Raw genomic sequence first — 23,895 nt, 5'->3', positions numbered from 1 at the left:
AACAGTGATGCTAATTAGCCTTTGCTCTGTCATTAAGAGGCCTTTTAGAAACATAATTGAGCAAACTTACGCTGTTGCTCTTCATGAATCTCACATACTGGAGAAGGCCATGACTGCGCCACATAGTTAAAGAGTCGGATTATAGTTTGTTGTTTAAGTAATTCACATGCTAAACTCCTAGTTGACACCATGTACCTACCAATTGGTAGTAGTGATTGGTCGTCCTGATACAGTATGTGCTGAATTCAGCAGTATGGGTTCAGTCCTACTATCCAGTAAGTGATGCATTTTGCAGTGCTGTGCCTGTAAAGACATCTCTGAGAGCACCAGCAGCAGCAGAGCGCCACATGGCCATGTCTCCAGGGCCCAGTGCTGTAGCCAATGCACCACTGATGCCTTGGGTCATCCAGCTGGCTGTGCTTCACATTGGGAGACACATGTCTGGGACGTCATATTGCCCATGTGCATGATACAGGATGTGCTGTGGAGGCTTCTCCAGAGAATGTCTTAGGTGAAGCTGGGTTTGTTTGTATGTGTGTGTGAGAGTGAGTGAGTGAGAGAGAGTGAGAGAGAGCAAGAAAGAAAGAGAAAGAAAGAGAGCAAATGTGTATGTAAGTGCGCGTGTCTACTGTTGAGCTGAGTGAATGTCATATTGTCAGGGCCTGGGTCTATGGAGCACTTTGATTGTATTTGATTGCTGCTCCTCCATGCAGCAGTACGTCTTGTTGACCTTCTCCAAACCTGCCCTTGGGCCCCTGACACAGGACCTCACAGAGAGCACACAGCCAGCCCGCTCGACGCAGAGGGTCACACCAGTCCAGAACACCAGGACTACGTACCATATATAATCAATGTACCCTCTCTCCCTCACTCTCTTAATCTCTTTCTCAATTTCTCATATTTTTATGAAAGAACATATCCTCCCCTTTTCTCGATCACTCCCGTTTCATCCTTATTTCTTCAACTTTGCATTGGTGTTGAACACACAATTCCATGTCCATTCGCTTTCTCATCGACCCTCCCTTTCTCCCACAGGACTCATTCCAGTTTTGTACCACAGATTACAATAATTATAGCCCACATTTAGTCCAAATGTCCTTTCCTCATGCTCAGATAATGCTGCTAACAGTGGTAGTCTGTCCCCTTGTGCCTTTGCATTTATATGACAGCTGTGTACTCCCTGGTCAAGATTCATAAGATTAGAAAGCATTTCTCACTGTCTTTATGTTTGCTCCCATAAGACTCCACTCCTATCCTGCCAACCCTGCCCTGTCTTTCTTTTGAACATTAAACCGACCCATCGATAAAGCTCCCTGTGATTTAAATTCACAATATCATTCCGTTCCTCCTCAAGTGCTTTGTAATCCAGACAGAGCCAAGTAGTACACCCACACACTATATATTTCTCAGAGGACTTTGGTGTTCTCAAACAGTGGAACTGTCTACTGTACGATGGTATCAACCTCAATATGATAACTCCGGGAATATGAACGGTAGTGCGTGAGTGTGATTGTGAGAGAGAGAGGAACAGACAGAGAGAAAAAGAGAGAGAGAGAGAACGAGAGAGAGAGAACGAGAGAGTGCGTGTGTGTGAGGACAGGCACAGGGAGCGAGAGAAAGCGGGAGAGGTGATTGTTATAAATTGTGTCTGTGTGATGTTTGTGCGCCCTGTGGGGTTAGCAGGCCTGGCCCCAGCTGCAGAGAGAGTGGGAGAAGAAAACCGAGCGAGGGCATCTTTCCTGGCACATTATTCTGGTTAGACAGAGGAACTCAGAGGCTTTACTCTCAGGAGATGCTAGAATAAAGAAGTGTTGAACAGCATCACTGCTATAGGAGCGTAATATAAAACAGTGGGATACGAACCGAACATTATTAAATGACACATAACCAGCATCTCTATCTCTCTCAGAAGAGAGATCTGATAACACAAACAAACAAGTCTATAAAATCTTAAGAAGTTCATTTTCCCCCCTCGAATGACAGATTTAAGATATGATAACCACAACTTCGGTGTGAATTCAGTGTGATTTTTTTATGTTTTAACACAGAAAAGGAACCATAGCTAATTAACACATCTTCAGCACCAACCCAAGCAGGTGCTGATCATTTTTTAACACATGGCAATTGGTCAATTCTTTATACGCCAATTCACACTTTACCGGGTAGCCATTTTAACATATTTATCACATATCACATTTGGTATGTACAACCTTGTGAGAAGAAATCCACTGCAGTTCCTCGTGTTCAATATGTTGACACTATAGGCTGATTCAGTGGGACATGACAAACACACAGTACCGCAGTAGCAGCGGAAGTTATTCCGTACACACAGGAAGTTCCTGTATGACCTCAATACAAGACAATCGCTCTAATGCCTGTGTTGTCCTGACATGTACGGTACATACCAAGGCCACATCTAGTGCATCTGTTGGCCACATGCTTGTTTACCCATGTGAAACCTTGTTGGATCTAAGGTGACTATTACGATTCGGATAGATGATGACAGGGTCCGCTTTAAATAGTCTATAGACTCTATACAAGCTAGAGGGACCATGCCATTGAGACGTCTGATCCTGAGAGGATGTCTGAATGTGTTTTGGTAACTGTTAAATAAAGGTTAAAACCATTTTTAAAAATATATATAAAATTGTACTGAAGATGGCTGCACTATGAATATGTTTAAGGGACATCCATCACTGAGTACATTGTGCAGGTGACAACCTGTGTAATCTATGGTGATGGTCACTGGGCCAGTAGGGAATGCAGAGTGAGGAGAAGATGAAGGCTGTCGTAGTACATGTGTATTACCCAGTATGAGAGGTACATGGTTATGTGGAGAGAGAGTAAAACACATTGATATGGCCCTATAGAATGAGGGGTGATAAGGACTCCTCTCCCTGCATTCAACGATAACAGTCCTCCCTGACGTTGTGGGCATTCTCTCAAGGTGACGAGGAAAACAAATGTCACCTTGCATGCCTCTAGAAGATGAACCTATTGTATGCCAGAGAAGAGCAGAGATATTTTGCAGATGCCTGATTTCTGCTCTGATCTCAAGGATATCTATATTTATTTATTTCAATTCTGAAATATAACAACATTAAAAAGAAGAAAATATTTAGCTCTACATCCACCTTTAACAATATGTATTGGTATTATGAATGAAAAGGACTATAAGAGTATTTTTGACTTAAATCAGCAATCCCCATTGGCTTCAATAACAGCAAAATCCCAACTTCAACTCCAAAGACGAAGGTATCCTCTGAGCAGGAAATAAACAACTCTGGGACTGGAAGACAGGCTGATATCCCAGGTCAGAACAATGACTACCACTAGGTGGCAGTTCCGTGTCTTACGTCACACAAGCCTTGCTACCTCCTACAAGCAACACATGATCCACCATGGGACTCCCACTCACACATATTTGTCACTTGATTTAATAGGTGACACAACTCTTTTGCTTATTTCTCTGAGTGTGTCCCATGTGGCACGGGTAGGGTTGCGAAGATAGCGGTAGTTTACCAAAGCTACCAGAATCTTCGGTAATTAACAGAAACTCTATGACAATCTATCGTAACTTTGGTAATTTATAGTTCAATAGTTTAAAAAATGTTTTTATTCATATTTAGTATACGTTTTTTTAGTTCCATATTGTCCATGAGTTTCTAGTTGATAGACCACATGGTCCAAGAGAAAATAGCGAGAAAATAACTAATGAAAAAAAGCATTGAATCAACAATGGCATTATTTTCAATTAACTCTGCAACTCTTCCAACTGTTGACGCAACTGCCACCAGTTTGAAGGCAAAACAGTGACAACAAACTGACATAGTAAAATTTAAAAAAGTGTGTGAAAAAAAATATAAAGGATATTTCATGCTGAAACCCTCATCGTTAACACCAATTATATTTACTAAGGTGATGGTTTATATTTAGGATAATGTTTAACAGCTTTGTCATTCCCCCCAAAAAAAAAAAAGTATTTCATACATTTTGCAGGTGATAAGGCCATACAGAGGGCCAAAAATAATTACAGACACCTGTACAAATCTGAAGTACCAAAAAGGGCCACTAGATGTCACGTGATAGATTACATAAAATCCTTGAAAGATAACACAATTCTGGTAGTTTACTTGTAAAATTAGAACGTTTGCAGTAATATAACTTCCCGTTGCAACCCTCAGTAAGGGGATAACAGAAGCGACAGGCAGGGACACACACACACAATTTCCCTCTTCGATTAACAAGAGAACATGTCAGATGTCCACAGCGCTTACCAAAAGACTGCAACATATGAGAAGAATAAGAGGAGAAAAAAGAGAGGCAAATAAAGAAGAGTGAGAGAAGACGAGAGGACAGCGGAGGGGACGAGTGAAAGGACTGCCCTGTCTCTGCCGGGTGACAGCTATTCTCCTCTCATCACAAATGTGTTCCTTCAATGCCACGAGGGGGTGAGCGGAAGTCTTATGAGGACAGACACGGGGAAGAAATGGCCGTCTATGACGAGTCTGGGGGATGGACAGCACTGCGTGGAAAAGCACCACAGACTGTTAGAAATGCTTCCCCCGCAATCCATTCTTCTAATGTAAGGTAGAGCCTGCTTCATTGAGCAGAAGTCGATCTTAGCCACACTACAAAGCACACACTGCAGTAGCTCGCGCTTCAAAAAGCCAATGTGTAGTTTACTTACAAAACATCCAATAGTAAAGGGAGTGCCACTGGTACACCTTGAAGTGTTGCTAAGTGGCACCGGGGATAATTGGAAACACTATACAGGTGTACTAGTAACATTCCATGCCCTTTTTTGAAAAGTACAAACTAGACCAAAGACATAGCAGTTCACTCATGGTGCATTTCCAAAAAGGTTAAACCCCAATGTTTTACACAAAAAAGGCTCAGACTTCTCTGTTTCCATCTATGCGGGCCGGCACCCGTGTCTCACTGGGCCGTGGCTCCGGCAGACCTGCTCTCACCTGGGGCCAAAGCCAGGCCACTGGTACTTTTCTGCTGGCATTTACTTAACAATGGCTAACTGTGAACTTTAACACCTTCTCACAAAGCAACTGTTTGGTTTATGCAGAGGTTGTTGATTCTGCTCTTCCTACTGTCAGCCCTAGCTATGGAAACACAATGTCCCTAGTATAACATTCCCTAACCAGAAACCGTGGATTGATGGCAGCATTCGTGTGAAACTGAAAGCGCGAACCACTGCTTTTAATCAGGGCAAGGTGTCTGGTGACATGACCGAATACAAACAGTGCAGCTATTCCCTCCGCAAGGCTATCAAACAAGCTAAGCGCCAGTACAGAGACAAAGTAGAATCTCAATTCAACGGCTCAGACACAAGAGGCATGTGACAGGGTCTACAGTCAATCACGGACTACAGGAAGAAATCCAGCCCAGTCACGGACCAGGATGTCTTGCTCCCAGGCAGACTAAATAACTTTTTTGCCCGCTTTGAGGACAATACAGTGCCACTGACACGGCCTGCAACGAAAACATGCGGTCTCCCCTTCACTGCAGCCAAGGTGAGTAAGACATTTAAACCTGTTAACCCTCGCAAGGCTGCAGGCCCAGACGGCATCCCCAGCCGCGCCCTCAGAGCATGCGCAGACCAGCTGGCCGGTGTGTTTACGGACATATTCAATCAATCCCTATACCAGTCTGCTGTTCCCACATGCTTCAAGAGGGCCACCATTGTTCCTGTTCCCAAGAAAGCTAAGGTAACTGAGCTAAACGACTACCGCCCCGTAGCACTCACATCCGTCATCATGAAGTGCTTTGAGAGACTAGTCAAGGACCATATCACCTCCACCCTACCTGACACCCTAGACCCACTCCAATTTGCTTACCGCCCAAATAGGTCCACAGACGATGCAATCTCAACCACACTGCACACTGCCCTAACCCATCTGGACAAGAGGAATACCTATGTGAGAATGCTGTTCATCGACTACAGCTCGGCATTCAACACCATAGTACCCTCCAAGCTCGTCATCAAGCTCGAGACCCTGGGTCTCGACCCCGCCCTGTGCAACTGGGTACTGGACTTCCTGACGGGCCGCCCCCAGGTGGTGAGGGAGGCAACAACATCTCCTCCCCGCTGATCCTCAACACTGGGGCACCACAAGGGTGCGTTCTGAGCCCTCTCCTGTACTCCCTGTTCACCCACGACTGCGTGGCCACGCACGCCTCCAACTCAATCATCAAGTTTGCGGACGACACAACAGTGGTAGGCTTGATTACCAACAACGACGAGACGGCCTACAGGGAGGAGGTGAGGGCCCTCGGAGTGTGGTGTCAGGAAAATAACCTCACACTCAACGTCAACAAAACTAAGGAGATGATTGTGGACTTCAGGAAACAGCAGAGGGAACACCCCCATCCACATCGATGGAACAGTAGTGGAGAGGGTAGCAAGTTTTAAGTTCCTCGGCATACACATCACAGACAAACTGAATTGGTCCACTCACACAGACAGCATCGTGAAGAAGGCGCAGCAGCGCCTCTTCAACCTCAGGAGGCTGAAGAAATTTGGCTTGTCACCAAAAGCACTCACAAACTTCTACAGATGCACAATCGAGAGCATCCTGGCGGGCTGTATCACCGCCTGGTATGGCAACTGCACCGCCCTCAACCATACGGCTCTCCAGAGGGTAGTGAGGTCTGCACAACGCATCACCGGGGGCAAACACCTGCCCTCCAGGACACCTACACCACCCGATGCTACAGGAAGGCCATAAAGATCATCAAGGACATCAACCACCCGAGCCACTGCCTGTTCACCCCGCTGTCATCCAGAAGGCGAGGTCAGTACAGGTGCATCAAAGCTGGGACCGAGAGACTGAAAAACAGCTTCTATCTCAAGGCCATCAGACTGTTAAACAGCCACCACTAACATTGAGTGGCTGCTGCCAACACACTGTCAATGACACTGACTCAACTCCAGCCACTTTAAAAATGGGAATTGATGGGAAATGATGTAAATATATCACTAGCCACTTTAAACAATGCTACCTTATATAATGTTGCTTACCCTACATTATTCATCTCATATGCATACGTATATACTGTACTCTATATCATCGACTGCATCCTTATGTAATACATGTATCACTAGCCACTTTAACTATGCCACTTGGTTTACATACTCATCTCATATGTATATACTGTACTCGATATCATCTACTGTATCTTGCCTATGCTGCTCTGTACCATCACTCATTCATATATCCTTATGTACATATTCTTTATCCCCTTACACTGTGTATAAGACAGTAGTTTTTTTGGAATTGTTAGTTAGATTACTTGTTCGTTATTACTGCATTGTCGGAACTAGAAGCACAAGCATTTCGCTACACTCGCATTAACATCTGCTAACCATGTGTATGTGACAAATAAAATTTGATTTGATTTGATAACATAATAGGGCTGCTATTGCCAGGGACCTCACGATACGATATTGTCACGATACTTAAGTGCTGATACGATATTTATTGCGATACTGTGATTTTATTGCGATTCGATACTGTGATTTTATTGCGATTCGATACTGTCATTTTATTGCGATTCGATGTTCCAAACATATTGCTCAACATATGTCTGCTGCAGAGGGACAAGAGAGAGACATGGGAAAACACGTTTTGATCAGTCATGGAGTGTTGAAAACAAATTGGCTCCCTATTTAAAAAGAAGATGAAGAACAAACTATGAAGGAGAAATACTAGAGTTTTCGTGCAGCCAGCTAGGGCAAAAATAATATTGCGATATTGTCAAAAAGATACGATATGATATATCTTAAAAAATAATATCTCCAAACATGTAACTGTGCAGATTATTTTCCCCCCATCACTATAACATAAGGGTGTATGACTAATGTAACATTGGGGTTACAGTCGAAAAGCAGAAGCATTGGCTCCCAAGTGGCTCGCGGTCTAAGGCACTGCATCTCGGTGCTTGAGGCGTCACTACACACATCCTGGTTTGATTCCAGGCTGTATCGCAACTGGATGTGATTGGGAGTCCTATAGGGTGTTGCACAATTGGCCCAGCGTCGTCTGGATTTAGCTGGTGTAGGCCATCATTGTAAATAAGAATTTGATCTTAACTGACTTGCCTAGTTAAATAAAGGTAAATATATAATATTAAGGGAACAAATGTTGGCTGCTTCTCCCCACAAAGTGTTTTTCTTCAGGATGTGGTTCTGTTGATGACAAAGGAAGGGCTGTATGTGTAGTACTGTCTCTGTCTCTCTGGTCTATTTGTGAGTTAGCAGCAGCAGATCAGTTCAGTCGGCAGGCGCTAAGTAGAGCGGCTTCCGGTTGTATTGAGCAAACGTCAGGTCTGATTCTGGGCCCTTGGTTGAGGTAGTCATTAAGCAGTCATGTCAAATCATCAGTGGAGTGAGAAAGGATGTCCGGATCCCAGGCCTGACACGAAGCCTCTCGCTCCTCTACCGTTCACCTACTGCCAGACCAGGCAGCCAGGAGGTGGGTATGATACTCACACAGGGGCTCATGGGTAATTTATGAGCAGGGCACTGCAGGCTTTGACACATGAAAGCAGGAATTCAGGAGACCTTTCTCAATTTACATCAACAACATAGCTCAGGCAGTAGGCATTTTTCTCATAAAATGTATATGCAGATGATACAGTCTTATACTCAGCTGGCCCCTCCCCGGATTTTGTGTTAAACGATCTACAACAAAGCTTTCTTAGAGTCCAGCAAGCTTTCTCTGCCCATAACCTTGTTCTGAACACCTCCAAAACAAAGGTCATGTGGTTTGGTAAGAAGAATGCCCCTCTCCCCACAGGTGCGATTACTACTTCGGAGGGTTTAGAGCTCATACAAGTACTTGGGAGTTTGGCTTGATGATACACTGTCCTTCTCTCAGCAAATATCAAAGCTGCAGGCTAAGGTTAAATCTGGTTTCCTCTATCGTAATCGCTCCTCTTTTACCCCAGCTGCCAAACTAACCCTGATTCAGATGACCATCCTACCCATGCTAGATTTTGGAGACGTAATTTATAGATCGGCTAGATGTTCTTTACCATTCGGCCAACAGATTTGCAACTAATGCTCCTTATAGGACACATCACTGCACTCTATACTCCTCTGTAAACTGGGCATCCCTGTGTACCCGTCGCAAGACCCACTGGTTGATGCTTATTTATAAAACCCTCTTGGACCTCACTCCCCCCTATCTGAGATATCTACTGCAGCCCTCATCCTCCACATACAACACCCGTTCTGCCAGTCACTTTCATTAAGGTCCCCAAAACACACACATCCCTGGGTCGCTCCTCTTTTCAGTTTGCTGCAGCTAGCGACTGGAACAAGCTGCAACAAACACTCAAACAGGACAGTTTTATCTCCATCTCTTCATTCGAAGACTCAATCATGGGCACTCTTACTGACGGTTGTGGCTGCTTCGTGTGATGTATTGTTGTCTCTACCTTCTTGCCCTTTGTGCTGTTGTCTGTGTCCAATAATGTTTGTACCATGTTTTGTGCTGCTACCATGTTGTGGTGCTGCCATGTTGTTGCCATGTTGTGTTTCTACCATGCTGTGTTGTCATGTGTTGCTGCCATGCTATGTTGTTGTATTAGGTCTCTCTTTACTGTATGTAGTGCTGTGGTGTCTATCTTGTCGTGATGTGTGTCTTGTCCTATAATCATATTTTATATTTTATTTTGTCCCCCCGCAGGAGGCCTTTTGCCTTTTGCCTTTTGGTAGGCCGTCATTGTAAAAAAATAATTTGTTCTTAACTGACTAGATTTTCTTTTTAAATTTTTTAAATGCTTCTTACCAGATACTGTATCTACAGTGGAAAGCACACTCACAGTTCAGTTCACAAAAGCTTATTGTGATTCAATGTTCCAAACATATTGCTCCAAAAACAATAATAAAGAAAGTCACATACTCCCTGTAACTCTCATATTCACAGAGATGTTGGATCTTAATTTGACCAGTTTCGCCGCAGGAGTAAAATGATCCCGCAGGAGGATTTGATTATTCTCAAAAAAGTTAAACGTTCTAACATTCTATTTTCATAGGCTACTTTAGGCTATAGTTTAGGTGCAGCCTACAGCTGCATTTTGGATACACTTCTATGTCGTAGACCAATATCTATCTTGTGTTATTATTAAGTTACACTGAACAAAAATAAGAACGCAACATGTAAAGTGTTTGTTCCATGTTTCATGAGCTGAAATAAAACATACCAGAATAGTTCCAGTCACACAAAAAGCTTATTTCTCTCAAATTCTGTGCACAAATTTGTTTACGTCCCTGTTAGTGAGCATTTCCTTTGCCAAGATAATCCATTCACCTGACAGGTGTGGCATATCAAGAACCTGATTAAACAGCATGATCATAACACAGGTGCATTTGTGCTGGGGACAATAAAGGGCCACTCTAAAATGTCTGAAGTTGTGAATGTCTGAAGTTTTGAGGGTGTGTGCAATTGGCATGCTGACTGCAGGAATGTCCCCCAGAGCTGTTGCCAGATAATTTAATGTTCATTTCTCTACTATAAGCCGCCTCCAACGTCGTTTTAGAGAATTTGACAATACGTCCAACTGGCCTCGCAACCGCAGACCACGTGTATGGCGTCATGTGGGCGAGCGGTTTGCTGATGTCAACGTTGTGAACAGAGTGCCCTATGGTGGCGGTGGGGTTATAGTACGGGCAGGCCTAAGCTACAGACAACGAACACAATTTCATTTTATTGATGGCAATTTGAATGCACAGAGATGCCGTGACAAGATCCTGAGGCCCATTGTCGTGGCATTCATCTGCTGCCATCACCTCATGTTTCAGCATGATAATGAACGGCCCCATGTCAGAAGGATCTGTACACAATTCCTGGAAGCTGAAAATGTCCCAGTTCTTCCATGGCCTGCATACTCACCAGACATGTCACCCATTGAGCAAGTTTGGGATGCTCTGGATCGACGTGTGCAACTGCGTGTTCCAGATCCTGCCAATATCCAGCAACTTCGTAGAGCCATTGAAGAGGAGTGGGACAACATTCTGGTTACACCAGATACAGTATTGGCTGGTTTTCTGATCCAAGACCCTAACTTTTTTTTAAGGTATCTGTGATCAACAGATATGCATCTGTATTCACAGTCATGTGAAATCCATAGATTACGGCCTAATTCATTTATTTCAATTGACTGATTTCCTTATATGAGCTCAGGAAAATCATTGAAATGGTTGTATGTTGCGTCTTTTTGTTCAGGATATATAAAACTATGGTTGTTGATGTACTGTATATGGCTGAATTTCAGATACATTGTTGTACATTTGAATGTCGCAGTAGCAGGACCTACAGTAGTAGGGCATTTATTCTGTCTGGTGCGTTTGAGCGAGTGAGAAAGAAAGAGAACTGCTGGTTTTCTGTGAATGTATTTATCACGAGGCTCATTTGAATTTCCTGAGGTGCAGGAAAACACTCAGCCACAACAGAGTGATCAAATTAAGATACTATATCTTTACTACACCTGTTTATACAGAGCATACCACACATACTAGCCAAGTCATGCCAGGTCCATATAACAGCTTCTGTGTGTGATAATATCTTATAATTTCACCCGTTGGCTGGATGTTACTAGTGGGTGGTAGGAAGTATTTCGCACACCCTGTGGTAGACAGACTCAGTTGGCTGGCTGGCTGGCTGGTTGATGGATGGGTTATAATGGATCTGATAGTCGCAGTGATGTTCCCTCCTTTCACATTCAGTGTTAAAAGGAGCCTCCAGGGCTGAGATGTCACTGTTGCTCCCTGACTGTGACTTGGGATGGGACTGCTGTTACTGGGCAGTCTGTCAGCCATGCAGCCATCTCCACAGCAACCCTCCCAAATCAATTTAGCATGAGACTGATTCAGCGGCTCAAGGTCATCCTGCAGCACAGCCATCAGAATCAGGCTTGAGTCTGGATGACACGACAGCTGCTGACCAGGCCAGAGCACACTGTGACTGCACAGAGCAACAGCTCCAGGGGGACAAATACTAACACACACTCCCTCTCCCTATCCCCCTCCTTTACACTCTCTTTCTCATCTCTCTCCCTCCCCCATCTCGCTCTCTCTTTCATCTCTCTTTCTCATCTCTCTCCCTTCCCCATCTCTCTCTTTCTCCCCCTCTCTTTTTCTCTCTCTCTCTCTCTCTCTCTCTCTCTCTAATTTTCTCTCGCTCACACACAAACTCAATCAAATACGACCCAGAGACAAATTAACAGTACACAAAAATAGACCTATGAAGAAATAGGAACAAACACACGTGTACCCAGCTCTGTTATCGTCAGCCCCTGTATTCAATGTGACAAAGACAGCAAACCACAGTGTGCTCTATGTTTTACACAATACATGGTGTGACCCATTTCCTGCCTACAGCAAGGTCTTGGCTGTTTTTCTGGCTGTAAGACAAAGCATCAGAGATCTGATTCTAAAACCCAGAGGCTGGTGTAAAAAGGAGAGCAAGCAATCCACAGAACAGCAAAAACCCAATAGACATCAGTCTCTTCCACTCCGGCCCTATCACACCTTCAATCATACGATATCCCAACCACAGGAGGCCCGTGGAACCTTAATTGGATAGGATGGGCTCAGAGTAATGGCTGGAATGGAATCAATGGAATGGTATTGAACATATCAGACACGTGGTTTCCATGTGTTGGATACAATTCCATTCACTCCATTCCAGCCATTATTATGAGTCGTCCTCCCCTCAGCAGCCTCCTGTGATTCCAACTGATATGCATGAAAGAGATAAATAGCAGTGGCCCCTATTTTGCAAAGACACATGAACTATTCAGTTTATTCTATTGAAACAGTTAATTGAGATTACAGGTGATACAAAACAGTAACATCTGCATGGAACAACAAATGAACTGTATCTGTCTCAGAGATGCGACCTAATACTGTATCTGGGCACAATGCCCTTTATAAGACAGCCTCCTTCACAGTGTAACACCATACACAATATTATACATGAAGGGAAGTTGGATATGACTGGATGTGGGTCACAGAGCCATGGAGGGGGAATGAATATCTGGGTCAAACTGGATCATAGAGGCTTAAGTCTCTGTGCATTCTAGCTCACCTATTAATACACCACAGAAGGGTTGGCACAGATGATCACTATTATACCAGTGTTCTGCCACATCCAACCCTACTCCTTTACCAGGAGGTCCGTGGTTGTTGTGTACGGTGTGCGTGCGTATGTGTGTGATGTCGCGGCATCACCATAGTTCACTATTCTAGATCCATTAACCCAATCCGATCAGTCAACATCAACGCAACAGAATTAGAGTCAGAGGAATTAGGTCTTTGCATATTTCACATTAGATATCATGATGAATCCTAAAATAGATATTTTTGCTCATCTGCCTGGCAGCAGTTTGAAATTACTCAAAATCCCTACCCCATTTCTGCTGGACTGGACACTTTTCAGAAGCATAGTGTTTGAAAAGGGGAAAATCCCCTTTAACAGACAATAATACATAGAGCCATCACAGATACATGTTGAGCACTGGGCCATTGAAACAGCGGAGCCCTGTAGATCTGCCATTGATTCGACAATTCAGACATTAACGGTGTGGAAAATAAAGCGTCTGACCATTCCCTTGAGGCTGCCATGGTGAAAACAAGAAAATGAAATGTGATTCGTTTGTCTCCCATTGAGGTGGAGGTGTGACAGTGCTCCTATCCCAGAAGTCCAGACACCATCATTCTAAAGTGGCTTAATGGGGTTAGGTATGAATGAGTCATTTCCTGTACAAATCTAGGGCCAAACCTGGCTGGAACTGTCTGTCCCTCTTGCAACAGTAACATCACAGGAGCAGCAGCATGACACAACAGCTACAGGAAATTATTCTAACTCAAAGTAGAGGAAGAGCTAGGTCATGTCATAAAATGGAAGACTTCAATTCAGAACAAATTGTTATCATTACAAGTGGGTTATCTAACAGTGGCAGGTATTGGCTCACCAAAACACAGCGACCAGGGAAGAACTTGCAGAATGAAAGTTGATGCCTTTTGATTCTATTAATTCAATAGAAGATTACGAGATTAAATCATTGACTGGCTGTGCCTCCCTTCAGCGTGCCTGGCTTTACAAGAACAAGGGGATATTGAAGAAGAAAATGCACTGTCCTCTTGAGTTTGGTTAGCCTCTGACTTTATTTCCATTCATATTGTGGATTATTCAGCCTCTGTGGATTTAGGCAAAGGAAGCTGCTTCACTCCAAGCTGTTGTGGAAACTGTCAGAAAGATATGAAATAGTGAAAAGTGCATAAGTCTGTCAAAACTGACATCCGCTACGCCATAATTGGCTGAGACTTAGAGGTGTCTGAGAGCACAGGCATCCTGTCCTTATCCAGCTCTGCCAGAGGCTCCAGCCGGTGGGAAACTTCATACGGAGATCCTTCTAAGGGGGATCCATGGAAAGACGAATTAGACAACCGAACCCCGAAAGGGAGTGAGTGAATAATTGAGCTGCACTCATTCTGGATCAAACCAGTTTCGATTGCCCGTGGCGGCCAGCAAGCTACACATCTACAGAGTTCCTCAGGGGACCAGGTTTACTGTGATGCCATGCTAGAGACAGAAAGGGGCGGGGCGGGGTGGGGGACAGGTTTTGGTTATCATGATTATCCATGTGATTCAAGTGAGCTCTGAAGAACAGTTGATTACTCCAGGCACACAAAGCCTCTTTGAAAGGTTTTCAGAGTGAATGACCTCCAGCGGTAGTGCTCAAGGTCATACGACATTCAACATTACATTAGCCGATTAGATACAACATCGCTTCTTGATCAGGACTACAGTATATTTTAAATTCACTGTTATTAAAGTATGTGTGTATAGTCAGCTTTTTCCAAAATTCGACAACCACGGTCCTAAAACACTGTCAATGACAGTAAACAGCCCATGACTTCACTGCACTTTATCCCTCTAAGATAATTATACACTTTGGGAGGAGGGGCGGCCATTTAAAGAGAGCTCTCCCCAAGTCAGTTAACCCAGATTAGAGGAGTACTAGGGATACACCTGCATGTATGGGCCATGTCTGCTGGCCCTCCCAAACAAACAGACAGCCAGAGTATGGGGCGGCAGGTAGCCTAGTGGTTAGAGCATTGGGCCAGTAACCGAAAGGCTGCTAGATTGAATCCCTGATCTGACAAGGTAAAAATCTAACGTTCTGCCCCTGAACAAGGCAGCTAACCCACTGTTCCCAGGCCGTCATTGTAAATAAGAATATGTTCTTAACTGACTTGCCTAGTTAAACAAAGGTTAAATATAAATAAATAAATGAGGCCTGGCCCTGCATTATCCAGACCTCTGAGTTTAGTGGGTCAGGAGGGCCCATTTCAGTGGGATTTGGCTGTTTTGATTCCACTCACTGTCATGGCTGGCACACTGAGCCCACGGGATGAAGCTACACTGCAGCCTCTTAATCTGGTTAAAGCGGCTCCAATAACCCCAGCTTCTAGTTGATGTAATAACCCCTGATCCCTCCTACTGTATCTGCCCTGACTTTTCAACTGACGGGAAGACGGATGTCCATACCTAACCTACTGTACACTACAGGCCTTCATCTGAAACCCTGGGGAATTTAAAACATACATGGGTGACACAATACAAGGGTAAATTATAACCTGGGCCCTAGGGTACAGCTGGGTATAGGGAGAAGCATGCTTGCCACAGGGCACTACTGACCTTTGCGTATTGTATCCACAGCTGTGAACTGGGTATGGCATGTGTAAGCACATTTCCCGCTTTGAGAAATCCCATTGCTTTTGCAATGTGTGGAGGAACAGATGCTTGGGGTGTTAGACCAGAACACAATAATGTTTCTTCTGCCGACAGTGTTCTGGAGCCATTTTCCAGCCATCGTATTCACAGACACATTCGTTCTCATCATGTTTGCTGTAAATGGTGAAGCCTAGACAAAGTGATAGATTAAAGGAATATGTCTAAAGCAAGTAATGTGAATAGAGGCACTCATAAAGGACGAATTGTCTTCATCCTCCTCCTGTCTCACTCACTCCACCCCACAGCAGTTTGCCATTGCAATTATTAGATGCTATTAAGAAATCTTGGCCACTAATTGCAAAGAAAATAGCTTTCTTCCAAAAGGCACAGGGAGAATTCACCTGACATCTGCCACCACTATCTGGCCACCTGCAATGCCTTTAATAGTCGTTTTTTCTACTGTGACAAGCGAACTGAAGCAGAACCATCTTGGTATTTTATCCCCACCCTCAATATTCTAAAATCTCACCACATCTCCTAATATGCATATAGATGGTCATACCTGGACCAAGTGAAAATGCAACAGAAATGTGCAAATGTGCCAATTTCTGACATTTTCATAATTCATAAAATATGGGGTTCTTTCTGATGGATAAGCAAAGGATCATGGGTACCATTGTACTCATAGATCATGTGCACTGAACTGGAACAGACCGTTTAAAATCCGGTCCCGTTTTTTACTGACACGAGTGCTTTTTTCTGAGGACTTGATTTGCTAGGATAAACAATCAGACTTATTAAGATGCAAAGGGTGCAAAAGGATTGGCTCTTTGATCAAAAGATAAAAAGGAAATACAGTATATCAAATATTAGGAACCCCCCATTCTTGATACACAACTGAAACTGTTGAGCGTGAAAAACCCAGCAGCGTTGCAGGTCTTGACACCTACTACCATACCCCGTTCAAAGGCACTTACTTTTTTGTTTTGCCAATTCACCCTCTGAATGACACACATACACAATCCTTGTCTCAACTGTTTCAATACTTAAAAATCCTTATTAACCTGTCTCCTCTCCTTCATCTACACTGATTGAAGTGGATTTAACAGGTGACATCAATAAGGGATCATAGTTTTCACCTGGATTCACCTGGTCAGTCTGTCTTGGAAAGATATTTTGTACACTCAGTGTACATCATTGAATACATTCTGACATACAGATAATTGAAAGTGTTTAAGGAGAGAACAACTCAAGTGGCCATAGATCTCCCTAATGAAATATGAAGGCACCGAAATAAGGTTTGGAAAGACGACGTGCCTCAACTTTTGTCTGTGAAAAGGCTTCATAATAGGTTTTGCTGAAATGTATGTTTACATAGCATTACATCCTGTGGGCAAACACATTGTAATTACAGTTTAGGATATGATTGGTGTGATTGCACATTGACATTTGGGTGTTGTACGTTGACATTTACATGCATTGTATTTCCAAACAAACTCAAACTGATTGTGTTGAAACCTCCCCTCAGCATAGAATCATCATCCCAGCTTGCACATCTCTGAAACTGTACAAGTTGCAAACAGGTATTCACAACACACACAAATGACAGTACACACAGACCAGATAACACAGATTACAAGATCTGGTGTTTTCCTGGTAGAGAGGAGCGGCGTTTTTTGTAGATGTTGAGGAACCGTACATTACAGTGGTGATGGATGTGGTCTGGGGAGTGCAGCCACAGCGTAGAGCCTGTCTGTTCCTGTATGTCCCTACTCTGACAGACAGCCAGCAGGGCATGAGCAGGGTGAGCTGGATCACTCCAGGGGGATCCAGAGCCACCGTCACAGTCCCTAGGTCTGCCTTGGCAGCGGTGAGGAGAAGGTCAAATCAGGAAAGGGGCATGATAGCAAAGTGGCAGGATTAGTCAGCCACTTGCTACTCTTTACATTATTTATTTACCCACTCAGCAGATGCCCTGATCCACCGGGAGATGGATAGATTTACATATTATCCACTTCTACAGCTGGATATTTAGAAAAACAATTTGGGCTAAGTGTCCTTCTCAAGGATAGAGCCCCGATGTCCCATCTGTATCCTTTATCCTTCAGCGAGCTATCCTTCACTGAAGCCCCTTTTCTCAATCAGAACGCTGAAATAAAAGACCAACTTAATACAGTGTCGCTGCCACACTAGTGTGGGGTGAAGATACTTCTTGGAAGTGAATGACTATGACAAAGAATACACAGAACAAAGTGAAGAGGTTAGTGCTGTATCCATGAAAACCACTCCACTATTTAATTTGACATGGGAGCACAGAGCCAGTGCCTCCATTTGAGAGCTGAAGCAGATATCTGCACTGTGACTAATGGAAGGTTAACAGGAGATTCAGGATGCTGGAGGTTATCTATTCACCGCAAACAATGCAAATAGTATGCTTGGGCATACAGTATGAAGCAGGTAATATCTGAATTAATATATTATACAATTAATACACATATATTTGATCAAGATGAGAGGATTCATCCATTGAATGTATTGGAGTGTATTCATTTAATCAAATTGTATTATTAACACGAGTATTATATTATAGGTCCTCAAAAGGAAAGGCATTAAGAAATAAAGATCGCTTAGATCGTATCTGCTATCATGACATTCAGATTACAAAGACATTTTTAAGATGGCAAATTCATTTCTCGAAGACATTCTCAGTGATCTGTTTGTGGAAAGTGAAGTTCTACACCCAACACTGAGGTACTGAAATAGTAGCAACACACTTGGCCAGCCACATGTTGATGATGGGTGATCCCCAACAAAATATCAAAGAAAGTCCTCAGCTACAGTGTCAACATTGAGGACTGTGCTGGGCATAGTGGCATGTCCATAGAGGAACCTAAAAAAAGATCCTGCCTTTCCATTCTCTTTATCTATTTATTTTCTCTATTCATTTTTTACAGCTTGGCCGAGAGCGGGGAGTCTGTCCGCCGAAAGTCATTCCACAGCCTAGGGGGCTGGTGACATTTCAGGTGTGAGGGGGATGAGCTGTGAATTATAGATTAGAAGGAGAGCAGGGATTGGTGAGTATTACTTTGAGAGGCGCTATGATTGTCAGAGCAGCCAGCAAGGCTGTATAGGGTTAGCCACCCTTCATCACTGGGAAAACTCCCATTACAGCTTAGTTTATTGATACCAACACAACAGTCTGTGTGCAGTCTAAACATGCTAAATACTCTGAAGAGAGTTTAAATATTTCCTCTCATCTTGATATTACTTCATTCAGATTTCAATGGTTATGTATGTAGAATACGGATGCCATAAAATCACACAAGGGCCAGCTTTAACGGGAACAATTTCCTCCCTGATCCCAGCCCTCTCCCAATAGTCAGTCAGGAGATAGATGTTGTGGCTGGTTGAGGAGCCCTCGGTGGCTCATTAGAGCTCTTCTGAAGAGTGCCAGGGACCACATGACGTATCGAGGTTCCACTGACTGACTGCAGCCGTTTGTGGGCACAATTTTCTCTCTCTGCAAACAGTTTAGTGAAAGGTCAGGCTGCATTAGTGGCGGGTGTAAACACACCGTGGCCGAGGGGACAAGCTGTTCACTGGAAAGGTACTTATAAAGGACCGAGGCTACCTAGCAGCCAATAGATCATATTTCAGAGATGGTGTTATACAAAAGGCAAAATGGCAAAGTCTGAGGCCGATTTGTAACACAAAAAGGCAACACGTGGTCACCACTGATGTACAAACCATGTTTGTGTCACTGTATTAGGACTGGAACATCACATTTTGAGGATGGATGACAACCCGTGTTGGTAATATCAATTTATTTATCCGTTTATTTTTTAAGCAGGAACTGGCATTTTGTGTCATTTTGACAGCATGGGAGGTGTATTCCCATAACGCTGTACGTACAGTGATATAATAAAATCATGACAATCAACACTGCCAACACTAACGGCTACCACCTCAGGAAGTCAATATAGATTTGAGACACCTGAGGTCGTTATTTAAGTGGTTCAGTTCTCTGGACATTGGCCTTGGGGTCTGCATTTCTGTCAGGGAAATTGATCTGAAGAGGAGTGCCAGAGGCAGCTTACAACTACACTATTTAATCAACTAAAGACAGAAACAGATGTTCTCAATCACATCCCAGACATATGTTGCCATGGTTATTATTATCTCTCTAAAGAGGCAGAGTTACATGTTCTTAGTCATTACACATATAATATTATGTGGATAATCAGTCTAGTATACACCGTGACAAGTACCATTAAGAAAATTCCCATAAAACATTTGCAGTAAACATGTAAGGATATATCCCTTACCTGAGCAGATTAGTTTCATCAACATGTACTCCCTTCCACAGTCCTTCTTATAGTAACATTTCAGCCGGTTAATGAGGCAGGTGCCGAACTTGAGCTCCTCTCTTCTGCACAGAAGGGCGATGTCCTCATCTGCAAGGGCAGGCAGAAGGGAGGGAGATTGTGAGGGGGGGAGGGAGACAGAGAGAGAGAGAGAGAGAGAGAGAGAGAGAGAGAGAGAGAGAGAGAGAGAGAGAGAGAGAGAGAGAGAAAGAGAGAGAGAGAGAGAGAGAGAGAGAGAGAGAGAGAGAGAGAGAGAGAGAGAGAGAGAGAGAAAGAGAGAGAGGGGGGGTGATGTGAGTGACAGGCTCCCTGTTGTTTATAGAGCCTGAGGCACATGCATGTGTGTGCGTGTGTATTTGTGTGTAGTGTGCAGCCAAGGGGCCACCCACACTGCCCTGTGTTCATTAGTTTTTCCTGTACATGACCACAGGGTCTGAGGTATCCGATCAATACCAGGACCCCTCTACATGCAATATTAAAGGAATACTTCAGGATTTTGGCAATGAATCTATCTACTTCCCCAGAGTCCGATGAACTCGTGGATACCATGTTTATGTCTCTGCGTGCAGTTTGAAGGAAGTTACTAACTAGAGCTAGCGCAATTGCTAACTAGTGTGTAGTGCAATGATTGGAAGTCTATGGGTATCTAGCAGATACCCATAGACTTCCAGTCATTGCGCTAATGCTAATTAGCATTGGCTCACAAAACGACCTCTAACTTTCCTCATACTAGAGACAGAGGCATTAAAAATGGTATCCACGAGTTCATCTGACTCTGGGGAAGTAGAAAAATGGCCTCATTGACAAAATCCCAAAGTATCCCGTTAAGGCGTTTGGAGATTGGATTTGTACCTTGGTGGAAATTATTAACACTGAAATCTGCTTGAGATTGGTTATCTTGAAATGTACGTTGTCATTTTCTTGTTTAGAATAAATCAATATGTAAATGAATCAAGCACTGTATTATACGTGTGTTATTACTTTTGTGTATTGTGCATGTGTGTGTTTATTATTTAAATGAGGTGAGTCATATATGAAGACGTTTACTCTGTGCACACTGTATGAAGGATGACTGTACTGCCTGCCATCACAAAGCCCTGCCATTCATGTCCTGTTTAAAGCAGAGTGTATAATGTCACGCTAACCAAAGGTGCATAGTGCTCTTACATAACACTGCATCTTCCAGGCGACAGCTAAAATCTCTTAGATTCTAGTACATTCCATTCACGGACCATGAGTCCTGTATTATACATTAGACACACCATACATTCATATACCAACACTCATGTATGATATAACCTGTGCATTCCTTGTATAAGAAGCCATGGTTAAATACTGTACTGAGCATTGGAACATCATGTAAAACACAGAGAAGACTCACAGGCTTTGGAGTAGTTCCTGACAACTTCAATGACGTTTGAGGTGCCACAGACAAGGGGAGTGTGCAGTGCTAGAGCTGTCGAGGTACAGGGCAAAAATGAAACAGAGAGAGAGGAAGCATTAATCTCATTTTGTAGTCCTGTCAACTTTGTTTTATGGTGACTGAGGTGTTATTCCCTCTTGGCTGACTCTGACATCACATCATGCCTCTTTGGCATTTCTGCCGAGGCCCGGTGAGGCTAATGCAGAGCTTGGACAAGCCATGGCTTGGCTTGGTATTTCAGGTCCAAAGGAGAATGTGGGACAAAGCCAGTAATACATATTGGCTTTGGTCAACAAGCTGCCATGACCATTACTGTCTGAGGCAAAACTACATCAGAGCTGACTACAGATCAGATATTCAGACAGTCATGCCAGTTATCTCACAACATCAAAGCCCAACCTTTATGGTGATGTGACAGTATTATTGACAAGCTAAAATGTGAAGATCAAGATAAGACTTTAATATCCCCAGTAGAAAAATCTATAGTTCTTTATTCATTCATTTTACACTGTCAGCTCTGTCTTTTTTGTATTTATCAAAGGCAGAAAACAAGTTGATTAGTTGTGTAACCAACCCGGTATCAGACAGTTTCTGGATACCCAGATCAATATGTTGAAAAAGAACCCAAAAAAAAGGAATATGGAAATGATGACAATCAATGGAATTGTAATAACTTCTCATGAACATTATGTAACATAGTCAGTGGGTTGGCATCTTCCTCTACATCTACTAATAGAGCACTAGCATGGATACTTAGATTTGATATGAAACCAGATGGGCCTCTAAACTGGCTGTCCTACTGTACAGTAACATGGACATATCAAATGCAAATAGTCCCTTTAAATTGGACAAGTATAGTTCCATGCAGAGCTCTGTTTCCATGTACTGTACCATATATATTCTGGGGATGTTTGGAAGATAAATGCAATGCTCTCTAGCTAGATTCTACATACTCCTCAGGGGTAGGGGCATAGCACTTGGTGCCTGTATACACTATGTTCATCAATCTTGGGCTAGCCCTATGTGACAGCCCAATTTGGCCTATTTTGGGTCAGTCATCAATTCATGGCCTTCCTTGGACAAGAACCAAACTAATAACGTAATAATGAGAAAATATGAATGACTTCAATACATTTTTTTGGAAACATTCTATGAAAGCCCATGCATGGCGCATGGAGGCCATGTTCTCAATGGTGAAACATCTTTAAAGGTGTACTCACAACACAGCATAACTAAAAAAGCAACTGCTCAACCTGGAATACTCTACGCAGATCACAGGTCTATAAACCAAAATTCAACAGTTTATCGGACAAGAGGAAAGAGTGATACAGTACGTACCCACCGACCGGTATAAAAATATCCCCATGTGATGCAGGTGTTTTCTTGTCGTTCGATTTCGGATAGCCTACCTACCCAATGCCAGCAGAAATATGACTTGTTTAATTCGAAGAAAACATCGTGATTAAAAGGGTTACGATATCTTACGGTGCCACATAATATCTGGTGTGAAAACCCTCAGAACACCTTCCCTGGTCCAAATTCCAACTCAAACACGCGTGCCGTAGACCGGAGACGTTGCCCACCTGGCCAAAATAGCATGTATATCACTCATTAAACTTCCGTTAGATACTCGATAATACTCGTTTTTTCTAAAATTCACAGTGTAACCATCGAGCATGTAAACCAAATGCCTTCAAAAGCCGTCAAATCAAACACTCTGCAGCAAGAAGCATCTTCTATGTCCCGCCATGGCTGCGAACGTAGTAGCTCGTTTGCAGCGCTCAGTTATCCAACATACAGTATTATAATGCCATGATATTTAATTTAGATGACAAGCGGGTAGCGACAGTCATGTGCCAACACTGGCGATTGTTTACAAATGACATAAGGGTAGTTGGATGGATACCATATTGCAGATTACTGGGCAAATACAATATGAATGTCCCAGGATGTAAGAGCACCAGATTTTTCTGTTTTAATGTTAAGTTTACAGTATTTGTATTAGTTTTATTTCTTCCGTTTTCTCAAGCAGACAAAGGCTATTATGTTGTGAGCTGTCTTCTGACATCCACACATTTCGACTGTTATCCACTTTATTCACTGTTTATTCATGTATTACTACATAGGAGGATACTGAAAAAGAGGAGATTAGGGTCAATACCACTTCAATTGAATCAATTAGTGAAATTCCAATTCTAGAATTTAATAAATTTCATTGAATATAATGGACATTTTTAATTTTTAGCTTAAATAACAACTTCAGAAAAGACACTAGACCTACACTTAGTATACAAAACATCAAGAGCACCTGCTCTTTCCATGACATAGACTGACCAAGTGAACCCAG

The 23,895-nt window shown here is 43.2% G+C and overlaps 1 protein-coding gene across 2 annotated transcripts in view; it reads right to left on the bottom strand.

The window, feature by feature from the left end:
* Positions 1-23,410, bottom strand: part of LOC112249091 (protein BEAN1-like) — a 49,158-nt gene extending 25,748 nt beyond the window's left edge. Inside the window, exons 1-3 of one of the 2 annotated variants that reach the window (XM_024418737.2) lie at positions 22,887-23,410; positions 21,507-21,581; positions 20,087-20,215 (exon numbers count right to left, since the gene is read on the bottom strand). In XM_024418737.2, the coding sequence (XP_024274505.1) occupies positions 20,087-20,215; positions 21,507-21,581; positions 22,887-22,914 (232 nt within the window). In that variant the 5' untranslated portion in view covers positions 22,915-23,410. Of the gene's footprint in view, positions 1-20,086; positions 20,216-21,506; positions 21,582-22,886 lie in introns of those variants that run through there. The other variant, XM_024418738.2, reaches the window with a different exon arrangement.
* Between the last annotated feature and the right edge of the window lie 485 nt (positions 23,411-23,895).

Source organism: Oncorhynchus tshawytscha, linkage group LG04 (genome assembly GCF_018296145.1).
Source record: "Oncorhynchus tshawytscha isolate Ot180627B linkage group LG04, Otsh_v2.0, whole genome shotgun sequence".
In the NCBI taxonomy this organism is placed as follows: Eukaryota; Metazoa; Chordata; class Actinopteri; order Salmoniformes; family Salmonidae; genus Oncorhynchus; species Oncorhynchus tshawytscha.
This window is presented reverse-complemented; position numbering and strand designations above follow the sequence as displayed.